The sequence below is a fragment of the Salvelinus fontinalis genome, chromosome 6 (genome assembly GCF_029448725.1).
Source record: "Salvelinus fontinalis isolate EN_2023a chromosome 6, ASM2944872v1, whole genome shotgun sequence".
NCBI lineage: Eukaryota > Metazoa > Chordata > Actinopteri > Salmoniformes > Salmonidae > Salvelinus > Salvelinus fontinalis.
In genome coordinates, this window is record NC_074670.1 from 26,007,196 (window position 1) to 26,022,537 (window position 15,342).

At 42.3% G+C, this 15,342-nt stretch overlaps 1 protein-coding gene across 1 annotated transcript in view; it reads left to right on the forward strand.

The window, feature by feature from the left end:
• The window catches only part of LOC129857475 (zinc finger protein 385D-like), a 38,349-nt gene extending 23,139 nt beyond the window's left edge, over positions 1-15,210 (forward strand). The window contains exons 3-8 of the mRNA XM_055925754.1: positions 1,371-1,478; positions 5,847-6,015; positions 10,770-11,120; positions 11,380-11,561; positions 12,772-12,873; positions 13,612-15,210. Coding sequence (XP_055781729.1) covers positions 1,371-1,478; positions 5,847-6,015; positions 10,770-11,120; positions 11,380-11,561; positions 12,772-12,873; positions 13,612-13,857 — 1,158 coding nt within the window. The 3' untranslated portion in view covers positions 13,858-15,210. The remainder of the gene's footprint in view (positions 1-1,370; positions 1,479-5,846; positions 6,016-10,769; positions 11,121-11,379; positions 11,562-12,771; positions 12,874-13,611) is intronic.
• Positions 15,211-15,342: the final 132 nt, after the last annotated feature.

Here is a 15,342-nt window from a genome sequence, read left to right on the forward strand (position 1 = left end):
AGAAATGGCCTTGTTTTTGAAAGAAAAGCTAATTTTTTGTCCATTTAAATAACATCAAATTGATCAGAAATACAGCGTAGACATTGTTAATGTTGTAAATGACCATTGTAGCTGGAAACGGCTGATTTTGAATGGAATATCTACATAGGCGTACAGAGGCCCATTATCAGCAACCATCACTCTTATGTTCCAATGGCACGTTGTGTTAGCTAATCCAAGTTTATAATTTTAAAAGGCTAATTGATCATTAGAAAATCCTTTTGCAATTATGTTAGCACAGCTAAAAACTGTTGTGCTGATTAAAGAAGCAATAAAACTGGCCTTCTTTAGACTTGTTGAGTATCTAGAGCATCAGCATTTGTGGGTTCGATTACAGGCTCAAAATGGCCAGAAACAAATAACTTTCTTCTGAAGCTCGTTAGTCTATTCTTGTTCTGAGAAATGGCTATTCCATGCGAGAAATTACCAAGAAACTGAAGATCTCGTACAACGCTGTGTATTACTCCCTTCACAGAACAGCGCAAACTGTCTCTAACCAGAATAGAAAGAGGAGTGGGAGGCCCCGGTGCACAACTGAGCAAGAGGACAAGTACATTAGAGTGTCTAGTTTGAGAAACAGACGCCTCACAAGTCCTCAACTGGCAGCTTCATTAAATAGTACCTGCAAAACACCAGTCTCAACGTCAATAGTGAAGAGGTGACTCCGGGATGCTGGCCTTCTAGGCAGAGTTCCTCCGGCCAGTGTCTGTGTTCTTTTGCCTATCTTAATATTTTCGTTTTGTTGGCCAGTCTGAGATATGGCTTTTTCTTTGCAACTCTGCCTAGACGGCCAGAATCGCGCAGTCGCCTCTTCACTGTTGACATTGAGACTGGTGTCTCAACGTCTAACCCCCGAAGAAGCTCTAAAGCAGGGCTCATCAACTATATTCAGCCGCAGGCCAATCTTTTCTTGAGCAGATGGTCAGGGGGGCGGGAACATAATTACAAATCATTTGTAGACAGCAAATTGGCCGCAAGAAGCCCAAACAGATATAATATTTGACTAAAACATAATCATTTTAAACATGGCTTTGTATGCGATCACATATACTGTATCTCTCTACTATGCGTGGGAATACTTTGGATTTCCAAAATTAACATCACTTGGAGCTGATGATTTGCTGGTGTTTTTACTGTCTTTTGTGTCCAGCAATAGAAGAACATTTTAAAAATCCATATAAAAAAAAATCACCTGCCTGAGTTAGGGAACCCTGCTCTAAAGAAAATAATTTTCTCTTTCCACCACACCAAAGGATGTAAGGAGGTTGATTTAGAGATCCGCTCTAACACTGTATCTCAATTAGATTCTATACTCTCCTCTCTACCCCCAGATGGACCCAGTTCAGAAAGCTGTTATGCATCACACGTTTGGAGTTCCTCCCTTGACGAAGAGAAGACACGTCTCGTGCAGCGTGTGCCAACTGAGATTCAACTCACAGGTGAGTGAGCTTCTGGAGATCACACGGGTCCAAATGCCCACGATGAACCTGTGTTGTGTTGAGTCGGATTAGACTGAATAACAAAGTACAAAGGTCCACTCCTACTTGTTCAACCCATATTTACAGGATTCCAGAAGATGTTGATGAGGTCATACTTCAAACAAAGTCTTGCTTGAAACATAAGACATAACGGGCTCATGAATCTTCAAAAGTATATGTAATTTGTTATAAAATGGGACACATTGCATTCTTATATAAGATGTCAGTTGTGAAATAGCACATGATGTCACTTGTCTCATATGGGGATGTGTCCTGAATAATATATCCAGCACAACATGCCGTCTTTGTAATCTAGGGCAACTTTCTTGTAAAGACTTTAAAGTTGGAGTAAGCAACTGTTATCTTGCAATACATGACAGCAGTTGTTTAATAATAAACAAAGTAGTTCTTATATAACCCTCATTACTAAAATGCAAGGAATCTGACTGTTCAATTTCCTTGTTCTTACCATCAAATCATATTTTCCTACAATTTAAAACACATTTTTGAGCCAGGGGTAGTTAATTCAGTAGCATTACAAAATGGCATTGTCATACTTCCTCCTCTAAGGAAGCTAGCTATCTATTCAGGGCCCCAATGTGCTAGTGATTACTCAATGCGGCAGTTATTATTTCCTCAACATTGAGGTCTAGCTCAGGATAATCATCATCCATCCCAGCCATCAATCACAACTCCTGAGCAAACAGATAAAGATGGTGTTTACCTATCAAATCTCCGTGGTACCGAGATAGGGAGAAGAAATTTCAGTTTGATGTCACTTAGACATCAAAAATACTTTATCATCTTTGCAGATTGACTATATAGGAGTTTACATTGGGTGGAGAAACCTAGTGGACTTGGAGGTTGTTTGGGTGGTGGATGGTGTGTGTAGCTTAACTTACTTTAGTGAAGAACAGAATACCTGGACTTTTGAGTGGTGAAAAAAAACTAAAATACATGCAATATGATTTAATTAAAGGGGTCTTTCCATTGTACCATATTATTGGGATATTCCCACACAGTTTTCCTCTGCACTAAGTCAAAAGTGCCTCAATAAGCTCACAGCTCTCAAATTTCTGGCTCAAACAGTAAAACAATTTTTACCTCAAGAGTCATTCTTCAGAGGAGGATGTCTCCTCCCATTTCAACCCGAGGAGATAACTACTGATGTTCTGATTGGTGACCAGTAAAACACAAGCCACAAACACACTCACTACCACCAAACCAGTCTCACGCTGTGGAGAACTTCACACCGATTCTCTCCACCTCTTGCTTGGCTGTTGACAGGAAATGTCAGTCTATGAAAAGGGCCTGAAGTATCTGCTTTTCTTCGTCTTCAACTTGCTGCCCTGGATCGATGAATGCGTCCTTATGAGTCTCCATCTACCAAAGTGAATAGGGATGGAAGCAGTATTGCAGATGAAGCAGTCCCAGCTCTAAACCTGAGTCATCATCATGGTGTTTGGCTTCCTGGGTTGTGTTGGAGCTGTTGTGACAAGGTAGCGGTGGTATACAGAAGATAGCCCTATTTTGTAAAACACCAAGTCCATATTATGGCAAGAACAGCTCAAATAAGCAAAAAGAAACGACAGTCCATCATTACTTTAAGACATGAAGGTTAGTCAATCCTGAACATTTCAAGAACTTTAAACGTTTCTTGAAGTGCAGTCGCAAAAACCATCAAGCGCTATGATGAAACTGTCTCTCATGAGGACCGCCACAGGAATGGAAGACCCAGAGTTACTTCTGCTGCAGATGATAAGTTCAATAGTTGCCAGCCTCAGAAATTGCAGCCCAAATAAATGGTTCACAGAGTTCAAGTAACAGACACATCTTAACATCAACTGTTCAGAGGAAACTTTGCGAATGAGGCCTTCATGGTCGAATTGCTGCAAAGAAATCACTACTAAAGGACACTAATAAGAAGAAGAGACTTGCTTGGGCCAAGAAACACGAATAATGGACATTTGATTGTTTGACATTTGGAAAGTTTACCGACAAATGTGCTGTTTCCATCAGGCCTGTCATGACATTTTTTATCCGACATGTTCTTCACACGCATAAAAAGGTTGGATGGAAATCTGGTTAATGTCTATGTTATCTTTACACCAATATATTGCTTCCTTATATCATGCTCCAGGTATCCAAGCCATCAGTAGATTTTTGCCAGAAGACACAAGTGATATGGATGTGTTTAGTCTAATCAAAACCATAATTCATCTTTCATTAGAGTAATGATGTGGAAAAATTGCCTTAATGATACTTGCGGTTTGACACAGACCTGATTAAGGTGGGGAAGGAGGCAATTCGTTTTTGGATGGTCTATAAGTGAGAAAGACATCTTATGGAAAAAGACTGGCAAATAGCCATTTAGTCAGTCAATCAACGCACAGAAAATTAAAGTGCATTCCCACGTGGTATTTAATGTTCTGTGCATTCTTTAAATCATGATTAAGATATACAAAATATGACATTTTTTGGTTGGGTTGTAGTCACTATGTTACAGTATATGGGTGGATGTATGGAAATACATGCTGGCGGTGTAATTAGATCAATAAAACCATGTGTAAGGAAAAAGATTCCAATCTGGACAAAGAAGTCCAAACAAAGGCATAACAGAGTTATGTGTGCTTGTGAGAGGGAGAGAAATAGGGAGAATGCTGTAGCAGGCCTCACTCTCCAATGACTTGCATTGGAATTATTTCTATATATACAGTACCAGACAACAGTTTGGACACACCTACACATTCAAGGGTTTTTCTTTGTTTTTACTATTTTCTACATTGTAGAATAATAGTAAAGACATCAAAACTGGAACCAAAAATCTCAAATTTGGACTCATCAGACCAAAGGACCGGTCAATCAAAATACGCTCGACAAAGTGGGATATTTTTGTTTCTGTAAAATATATAATGGGAGAAATGGTGGTGGAAAGTTTATATTTACGCCTTTATGCGCAAATATTGATATAATAACCATCATATCGAAGTAAATTTGAAGTCACGCGATGATATTGTGTGGTCCTTCCACTACGACTCGTTACAGCAGGCTGTATATTAGGCTACAGATTAAATAAGTGATGATGAACTTTACAGGGTGGTAAAAGTGCAAGTTGATGAGCTTACTTTACAGGGTGGTAAAAGTGCAAGTTGATGAGCTTAATGCTCCTTTCCAATAAATATCTACCGTCTTATTCTGATGACATGATAATCGATGCTTGGCTGCCGTTTGAAAAACAAAAATAATCTTGCTCTCATCGTGTAGGTAGCCTACCCGCACCGCACGTGCCAAGACCAAAGATTTGCCATATAACGCAAAATTTCTTTTGAACAAACGATCCGTAGAGTTGAAAATGCGATGGAAATCGATTTAATTTATATTTAACAGCAATAGTATAACAAAATATGTTTATATGTACTACGTCATCACACACAGATCTTTGGTGGGAAAATGTCTTAATGCAGATTTTAGAATATTTGCATGAAAATCTGTTGCCAATTGGATGGAAAACTAGCTAGTGCCATGCTTGGATTTTTTTTGGTTCCTTGCAGCAGAGGATTAGTATTGTATGCATTTTCCAATGCCAATAATTGTCTATGACCTCCACAGACTAAATCAATTTAGGTTGAGTGCAGAGAAAAGAGGTTTTATCTGGAAATTTCCATTTGGTTGATTTGCTCTAATTGGCATGGAGAAAGCAAATTTTCTCCTAAAAATTGCAAACAGCAAGTAAGAATTCTTTGTCTCAATGGTTTTGATTGAAACTTCCCTCGTAGCCCATACAGATGCTAACAATGCCCTGCTGGGGATGCGGTTGGCACAAAATGCAATAGCATTTTTCCTAATACCTTCCTTTCCTGCCACGGGCAAAGTCAGCCAGGAAGTATGTGGAGGTAAACAAGGACAACTGAAAGTTTTTGCATGTGGTCCAGTCCACGAGTGAATCTTGGACGAATCGTGTCTGGACTCTAAATTCAAACAGCTACATAAATAATACATCAGACTATTACAGATGCACCCATCACAAGGCCACTGATACTATACTGAGATGTGAGATAAAGAAAAAAATCACATAACAGGCAAAGGAGCATGGATAACATTGTATATATAATTGGACTACACTCTGCAGCGCATGGTCCTTGTTAATGTCATGGATGTTCTTTTGATGCTGAACCCCTTTAAAGTTTGTGTTTACTCAGCAATATAAAAGGCAATGCTTTGTGATGCCTGCTCACTGTGTTGTATGTTTCATGAGTCACTGATTTGAGTTAGTTTTTGGTCATAATTTGGCCTGGTTTAAATTGAGCCCACTATTTGTTCTTCTCACAGAGCCAGGCCTTAGCCCACTACAAAGGAACAAAACATGCCAAGAAGCTGAAATCTCTGGACGCTACCAAATGTAAGCTCAAAGGTACAGTGGTCACCAAGGAAACCACCAACCAGGAAGTCCCTAAGAGCATCAACCCTCCAGCAATGTGCTACGGCACTGACAGGAAAGGTTGGTAATTTTCCTTTACTTTCCTTCCGTATCCACTGTTTTTTCCAACCCCCATCCACTCTCTCTGTCTGTCACTCTTCTTTGTCACATCCCTCCAACAAATTTCAAAAGGTGCCGAGTCTGCCGAAATACCTTGACCAGGTCCCTTTGGTGTAAAGGTTACAAAAAAAAACTGTGGGAGTACAGAAACTGTGTGTTGATAGTTCTCTTTCTGCACATCCATTTGTTTTCACCTGGATAACATTACTGTAAATGTTGTATATCTGATCATGGTGTCACACTAGAGGAAGTTGGGAGCAGGAGGAAGTAGATACAGGAGACGTCTTGATGATGTACATTTACTACAGGAGACAGGCACCAGGACCAGATAAGCTTGACTCTCTTTTATTTTTCTAAAATGTAGTCAGTAGAGGCCTGGAGGATGACCTCTGTCAATTCCATTAGTCTTACAGCTAAACCCATAGGACCTGGAGAACCAGAGTGCTCTCTGGGTTACCTCTGTCCACTACTAAAGTCTTCCTGTATCCATCTTTAATTGCCTCATAAAATGGCACCAATGAAACCTTGGACCATGGCTTTCCAGGATTAGGTCTGAGTGCCTCAGTCTAGGACCTACAATCCAATGTTCCATGAGTAAGCGATTTTAAACCAGGAGCACATTTCTGGAGCACATACAAGCATCCATAATTGAGCTCAGGTTCGGCGATTCCTGTTCACACTCTGAAGGCACTGTATTGTGAACACTCTGGTCCCACATGCTCACACCTGCAGAATAGGATAATTCACAATTTACAGAGAGAGTATCAACATATTTCAAAATTCCTAAGTTATTTATTCCAATGGGATGATGTTTTGTCCCCAAATTCTAGTCACTTTACCCCTACCTACATATACAAATTACCTCGACTAACCTGTACCCCTGCACATTGACTCGGTACCGGTACCCCCTGTATATAGCCTTGTTATTGTTATTTTATTGTGTTACTTTTTAGTATTTTTTACTTTCGTTTATTTGGTAAATATATATTTATGCATGTGTTAGAGAAATGCAGTCCAGAGCTCACTCATAGGTGTGTCTCAAGAACAAGCCCACGTCTCACTATGTGGAAAATATTGTTTGCAAAATAATGTTTAAAAATAAGACCCTGAAAGGCCTCAAAGACAGACCATTAAACACTGTATCGGGAAAAGGAACAAATAGCCATAAATCATTTTCATCACTGACCTCCCAAAACAAAACAAGCAGGTTTCTCCTCCACCTCACTATCGTGTCTACAAAGCGTGGGAGCGTCCGTTTGTCAAAAGTGGTGTTGGGTAATGAATATTAATGGGCTCAGATGTCAGGGAAATTAATTGGCGAGGCGGGTAAACGCCACATTATCTTTGGGGCTGAAGTATTTAGCGGTATATCAGTGCCCGTGAGCTCCTCTAATGAAAAGCGGAGGTCAGGGAAGAGGAATGGCTACGGAGAGCAGATATGAGGAATGGGGAGAAGAACTGCAGTCTCTTTTGATAGTGGGCTCTCAGTGTTGATGCAAAACTTCTGCCAAATAGCCATTATAACACACATTCTGTGTACATGTGAGTTCATGTATTTTCTGTATGCATTTTGAGGATGTGTGCGTGTGTGTGTGTGTGTGTTTTAAACTTGTGAACTTGTGTGCGGCTTCGAAAGGATAGCCGGCCACAGTGAGATTGTATAGATTAGCCAATGGCTTAGCCACTGCTTGTCAAGCTGTGTGTCTGCGTGTGTGTCTGCGTGTGTGTCTGTGTGCGTGTGTGCGCATGCACGTGGCTAAGAAAGAGAAGAGTCGCCCATAACACAGTCGCCATCTCACAGTTCCAGTCCAGTGCCTGAGGAAATGTACCCTGATATTAGCTATTAAAGAGCAGATTGTCAGGGGAGCTATGCCTGCACTGGCAGCAGCTGCACAATAGAACAGGCATGGGGCATGGGGGCGTGCTTAGGCTTGTTCAGCCATCAGTTAACCACTAAAGCTCCCCATGCACGTCTCCTAACCAACAAGGAATTCAAAGATCCAAATCTGTATGCACTGGGTTGGAAAAAGCCCTTAAACACAGACATGCATCACAAAGTGGCAAAGCTGATGACTCTGTGCATTAAACCTGCTTTTCACTTGCGTGGAACTAGGATTTCCTGTAAATGCCCTCATTTGTGAGAAGTTCGGAGGAGGTTTAAAGCTGTAGAAACTTTCCAAAAGGATTTTGTCTGGAGAATGAATTCCAATGAGGAAGGAGGGGCTGAATGAGTCAACGTAAGTTCAATGACCCCTGCTGTGAAATATCTCAAAGATAATTTTGCTCTGTTATCCAAATGATAATCAAGACCATTATAAATACACTTCTGTATCCAAGCTACTTTATCAAGATCCTAATCACAGTAGATTCAAAACTGCCTCTGTAGTTGGCCTGAAAATCAAAATGAAGAAAGGAAGAAATGCCTCACAACTGCAGGGCCTTGAGGGGTTTCTGTCCTTTAAGTCATGGTGGCATATAATGGGGCCCAATCATTTTAATTAAAGAGCTTAATCCAGCATCATTGAGAAAGGTAATCAGATCTCAGGGGGAGCTCTGTGATTGCCTGGAAGCCTAACGAGAGTGGAAGGATTTGAGAAGAGCATTTCTGCTCTATCGCCAAAGGAAATCTCCTGGGAAAACTGAGAGCTATAGAGGTATAGAAACAGGCAACGTGGGCCTCCCGAATGGCGCACCGGTCTAAGGCACTGCATCGCACTGATAGAGGCGTTACTACAGACCCTGGTCCATTCCCGGGCTGTGCCACAACAGAGTCCCATAGGACGGTGCACAGCGTCATCCTGGGTTAGAGGAGGGTTTGGCCGGGGGGCCTTTACTTGGCTCATCGCTCCCTAGCGACTCCTTGTGGTGGGGCCGAGTGCCTGCATGCTGACGCCGGTCGCCAGTTGAGCGGTGTTTCCTCCGACACATTGGTGCGGCTGCCTTCCGGGTTAAGCTGGCGGGTGACTCTACCTTCACCTCTCCCAAGCCCATTGGGGAGTTGCAGTGATGAGACAAGATCGAAATTGCGAAATTGGGGAGAAAAGGGGGGTAAAAAAGAAACAGACGACAAAAAGGACGGGAAGCTCTCCAAGAGGGTCATGATAGCTGTCTCTTTTTCCCAATCGAATTCCCTCTTTCTTTGTGGCATCCTCCCTCTCTCTCTCTCTCTCTCTCTCTCTCTCTCTCTCTCTCTCTCTCTCTCTCTCTCTCTCTAATTGTGTCCCTCTCTTTTGATTTAATTTCTTCTCTTCCCCCTTTCCTTCTGAAGTCCCTGCACTTCCTCATCTTTCTTTCACTTACTGTATTTTTCATTCCCTCTTTCTCTCTCATTGTTACTTCCTCTCCCTGCTCTCTTTCCCTCTCTAATCCCTCTTTCTCGTTCCATCTCCTTAATCCTTTGCTTATTTACTCTATTACCCCTTCCTTATATCCCTGTTTCTCTCTCTCCCTCACTACCCCCCCCCCCCCCCACCCTCTTAGCCCATAACTGTCAGTCCCAACCCGCTGCCTCTCTAGATTGATCACAGTCATTACCTTCATTAATGAGAGGTGATTGAGTTCTTAACAGAGCCAGTTAGGTCACAGCGAGTGGGGATATGGATTACTGGAGCCTTCCCAGAGTAGAGGGCGTTTTAGGCCAGCCAAAGTACACTATAATCACCTGCTCGCGAAAGGCAAATGGCTCTTTAATGGCATTATGGAAGATGAGTGCACTGCAATGCAAGAACAGACACATGTATGTGCCTACATTGCCTTTTGAACAGGTCGCCCTTGATTGAAATAGAGGTGGGTCACTGAAATGGGATTTCCTGTTTAAAAGATGAAGCAACGAAGAGTCACATCCATGCTTGTGTGTGAACAGTACACAACCACACACACACTGTATATACTCACCACAAAAACACAGTGTACATAGAGAGAGTACATACTCAAAAGCACATGTATAGAGACACGCATGTGCGCATGCAAGCACAATACATGTATGTTGACAGACAAACTACAAAAACACATTTAACCCTGCTCTTCAAGGACAAATCAAATCATTATCTTGTGCTGAAAACCTGCCCACAGAAGAAGGTAGGTTGACAGCTCTTGGTCTCTAGTGAGTTGGCTTTGATTGAGGGGTTGGCATAGTGTGACTGCGGGATGTTTTGATACCTGGCACTCAAAAGAAGGCTGGGAGTAGCTGGATAATAATTGCAGGGGGGTGAGGGGCACTGTTATTGTTTTCCTCTTAGCATAAATAGTATTCATCAGTGACAAGGTGAGGCCCACCATCAATTGCCATCCAATTAGGGATTCACATGGTGGCTTTATGCGATATAACAGAAATATCAAGTATCAAAGGTGTCAACTAGAGTTAATGGTGTATACTGTCATTTGGATATTGTAGAGTATTATAAATTAAATTAATTCACTATTGATTCGCTCTCTTGGCTGGCGATCTTCACTCTGTGTCATTGCAGTAGAGAGAACTGAGAGGAATTGACATCGATCAGGGGATGCTGCCGAGACTAACATTTTATTTTGGTAAATGAGGAGCCAGTTCACAGTATTTTTTATACCGACTTGTGTTGTTTCTCTCATCAGATCTTATTGATCCATAGATGCCTTTGATCTCCATACATGAGACAATTATTTTTGGTGCAGTAGTCGTCTTGTAACAGGTTTTTTCATCGGGGAAGGTAAATTAACATATCTATCGCCCTCTGCAGATGGCTTTCCAGGTGCATCGCCACTACCACTATCTCCTGTGCTCACACTGGCTCCAACCCTGGGATCCCTGACATCAACCCTGGCACCCATGACATCAATGTTACCACCCCTGACACCTACGCTGGCATCGAGTCCCAACTCATCCACGGGGACAGAGACTACCTCAGCTACAGGATGGGATGACATGGCCTCGCCCAAACCCAGCTCACCTTTAGAACCAGACATGGAGGTGGAGCAAGAGGCTGAGACAGACCCGGAGACAGAGGAAGAGAAAGCCAGGCGTCTGCTCTACTGCTCGCTCTGCAAGATGGCCGTCAACTCGGCATCCCAACTGGAGGCTCATAACAGCGGTGAGAGACCTGCCCTCCTCTCAGTCCCTCCTGTCCCTGGGGGCTCAATCACTAACCCTGAATAGTAGCTCTTAAATAGAGTTCAATCTTCTGTGAAGAGCACAGCCAATCATGTCCATCATTTGATTGGTAGGGTCTATTCATTGGCAAATAATGTCAGTGCCTCTCAATGCTGTTTACATAATAGTGGCAAAGGACTGTGTATGCAAATGCCTGATAGACCTTATTGTGACTCACTTTTTCCTATTTTATCGTACAGGTACGAAGCACAAGACCATGCTAGAGGCCAGGAGTGGTGTGGGCTCCATCAAGTCCTTCCCCCGGCCAGGGGTCAAGAGTAAGCTAGCTCCGCCCACGAAGGCAGCCACGGGCCTGCAGAACAAAACATTTCACTGTGAGATCTGCAATGTGCATGTCAACTCCGAGACACAGCTAAAACAGGTGAGATACACCAAGGTGTTACATGAACATTAGCCATTGTATATTATCACAGTTCCATGAGTGAAAGTTGTGAATTTTGTTAATGGAAATTGTTTGAATTCACTATATTTAAATGTCATGTTCTTATCAGTGGTATAACTGTGTCTGTCTCTCTTGGGTTTGTTGAAGTAGTGTCTTATGAGAAATTATTACTAAGCCTACGTAATATAACCTTGAAATTACAGAGAACATTTTTCAGGCATTGATTACACTAAATGAATAGAAACAAATGAGTAGATAGGCTTTCAAAACTGGATGAATGGAACATGTCTTAAAATTGAATTGGCAAGTTTTTTTATATATATATTTGGACTTTTAGAGTGGTGCAATTTTGACATATTGCATTTACTGGCAATTTTCTTGTTTTAATTTGTACCTCTATGGCTGACAACCCTTCCCGAATCAATTAGTGGTGTTCCTTGGTCTTTTTGAGCCCCCTTAACTCTTAAGGATGCGCCCATTTTTCCATTTTTGCCTAAAATGACATACCCAAATCTAACTGCCTGTAGCTCAGGACCTGAAGCAAGGATATGCATATTCTTGATAACATTTGAAAGGAAACACTTTGCAGTTTGTGGAAATGTTAAATTAATGTAGGAGAATATAACACATTAGATCTGGTAAAAGATAATACAAAAAAAAGCGTATTTATATATATTTTTTTCTACTGTTATCTTTGGAATGCAAGAGAAAGGCCATAAATGTATTATTCCAGCCCAGGCACAATTTAGATTTTGGACACTAGATAGCAGCAGTGTCTGTGCAATGTTTTAGACTGATCCAATGAACCATTGCATTTCTGTTCAACATTTTGTATAAAGACTGCCCAAATATGCCTAATTGGTTTATTAATACATTTTCAAGTTCATAACTGTGCACTCTCCTCAAACAATAGCATGGTATTCTTTCACTGTAAAAGCTACTGTAAATTGGACAGTGCAGTTGTATTAACAAGAATTTAAGCTTTCTGCCAATATCAGATATGTCTATGTCCTGGGAAATGTTCTTGTTACGTACAACCTCATGCTAATCACATTAGCCTACGTTAGCTCAACCATCCCGCGGGGGACCCACCGATCCTGTAGAGGTTTAAGTAAATCTAGGACCAATCACTTGTGGTCTCTCTCTTTCTTATTATATAACATTACGGTCCTCTCCATCTCTCCTCCAGCACATCAGCAGCAGACGTCACAAAGACCGAGCGGCAGGCAAACCAGCCAAACCCAAATACAGTCCCTACAGTAAACCCCCAAAAGTCCAGGCCACACAACCAGTAAGTCCCTCCTTGTCTCAATACTGACAAAATACAGAATCATAGGAATCACCTAAACAACCAGAAAGTCTCTACACCACAAATCTCTGTCACCAAGGTGTGAGAGACACGATTGAGGGTATCTCTTTCTTGTTTTGTAATCTAAAACGGTGTTCTTCATTATTCGTTTATTCAATAACCCCTAGATATGAAGTTGATACGGTTTGTGACTTTACAGGCCTAGTAAAAATGTAGGTCTGAGACCGACATGCTAAAGGTGGAATGTATTGGGGATTCATCTGGGGCAAAATGGCAGGAAAAATTAAAGTCAAGTTTCCATCATGGGTCTCATAAAGTGGCAGACACAGATAACTTGCGACCAGGCCCAGGGGTTGACAATCTGTGGGAAATGACACGTCTAAATCCCATCATCAACTCTATTAACCCAGAGGAGACACTTATATATGGAAAGAGCAAAGATTCCTCCCAGTAGGTTAGAATACATGAGTCAGTTGATTGACAGCACATAACAATTTCCATCTTGGTGTTCAGAGGAAGCTCCATTTCCCTATAACTAATACAGAAGACGATTTCAAAGGGCTCCATTGACCTTCAAACCCACACTCTCAGACACTGATTGAGTTTTTTGTTCTGTCTTTCTCTCCCTCTTTCTCTCTCTCTGTCTCTCTCTCTCACTCTGTCTCTCTCGCTCTCTCTCTGTCTCTGTCTCTCTCTTTCTCTCTTGCTCTCACTCTCCAGGTGAAGCTGACAGTGGGGAAGGAGTTGTGCCAACCTCAGATCACCCAGATAATGCCCGCTCACCTGGCAGCATTGGCATCAGCAGCAGCAGCCATGGGCTCGGCCTTCCCCGGCCTCCGCTCCACCCACGCTCCGTCCCATGGCCTCACCCTTTTTCAGAAACACACCCTCCCTGCTGCCCTGCTCCGCCCCGCCCCCGGGCCTGTCAGGACCTCCCATACACAGTTACTGTTTTCCCCCTACTGACTCACAACCCCACCCTAGAGACTCTATGGACTTCCCATGACGGCCGTGCCACGGAAGTTGTTTTGAACCAGAGTCCCCTTCCCTCTGCTTATCCCTTTATACATTTGGACCACAGGCCACCTTCACCAGAATATGGGGATAATAGGCACACAGGTATTGTTTAACCCATACTGCCAGATAAACCCTACTGGGCTGGCCAGACCTCCCGTTATGGATTTCCCAAGGAACCCATCAATGGCCTAGAATTGATCAGTGTCCCCCTTCCCTCTGCTGTTCCCCCTACATTCAGAGAAGAACCACACCGGAACAAATAACTGCTCAAATAAACAGATGGACGCGGTGTGTTAGCGATCACCTGCTGGGTGTGAACGATCCAACATGTAGAATCATGTGGAAATAACCTAAAATAATAGCCGATATTCTGGTCAGTGGCGATAGGACGGCCACCCACGGCTTTTAACCGTTTGTCGTTCTGGTGTTTTTCCTCTGAAGACTACGATCTTCACCAAAACATATGGACTACAGACAACCTGAAGCATTATATCTGGACTACTGCCCACTCTAGTCCATTTGGATTACTACTGCTCTACAGTATTAACCCTGCATTTCCCGTTTCACTTGACTACAGGCCAGTCTCGTCAATACTGTAGGACCACCCTGTCGAATCTACTCGTTCATCTTCACAGAGTCATTGACTCATCACAATTCCCTCCTATAGTAGCTAGTACTTAGTAGTACCCACACAGCCACCCCTTCTAGTATTACAGGGCTACTTAGCCCCAAACGTTCCTGTGCCATTCTCTTGCCCTTGAATCATACCCAAGGACAGGACTTGGAGTTATATTGTACTGCAATAATGTATAAGACAAACCAGTGAACTATGCAGTGTCAATTCTGTCTAATGCAAGGCACAGTTTGAGCTATAAATGTGCTATAGGGATACCATGTTTGTAAAGATAGTGTCGTACTAAGATCATTGCTTCAGTGGAGGTAGCTATCGCTCACGACTGATACGGATCTCATCTTTTGCTCTATGCACTTTAAGTCCCCCCTCTGTTGACGTCTGCAGTGCATTAGATGGCTAGAGTATGTGTTGTAGTTTCTCTTGCATTTACGTGTCTGTGTCTGTTAGTGTGTGAGTGTTTGTTTCTTTGTGTGCGTGCGTATGTGTGTGGGTGTATATGGGTGTTTGTGTGTGACCTTGCCCTCCACCTTAAAGCCATCCCAGCTGACACCCAATAACCATTCTGAATGACCACGTCATGGTTTAAAGGGACCACCAATGCTTGTGTATAATATCTGTTAATGTGTAAAAGATGAACAATTTCAAATAAAAGAGTCTTACTTTGTTAACTTTGTTGCTGCTAAAATTCACCAATGGGACTGTACAGTTGCACATGCATGTACAAAAATGTATGCACTACTGTAAGTCACTCTGGATAAGAGCCTCTGCTAAATGACTAAAACGTCAAATGCACACGTTAT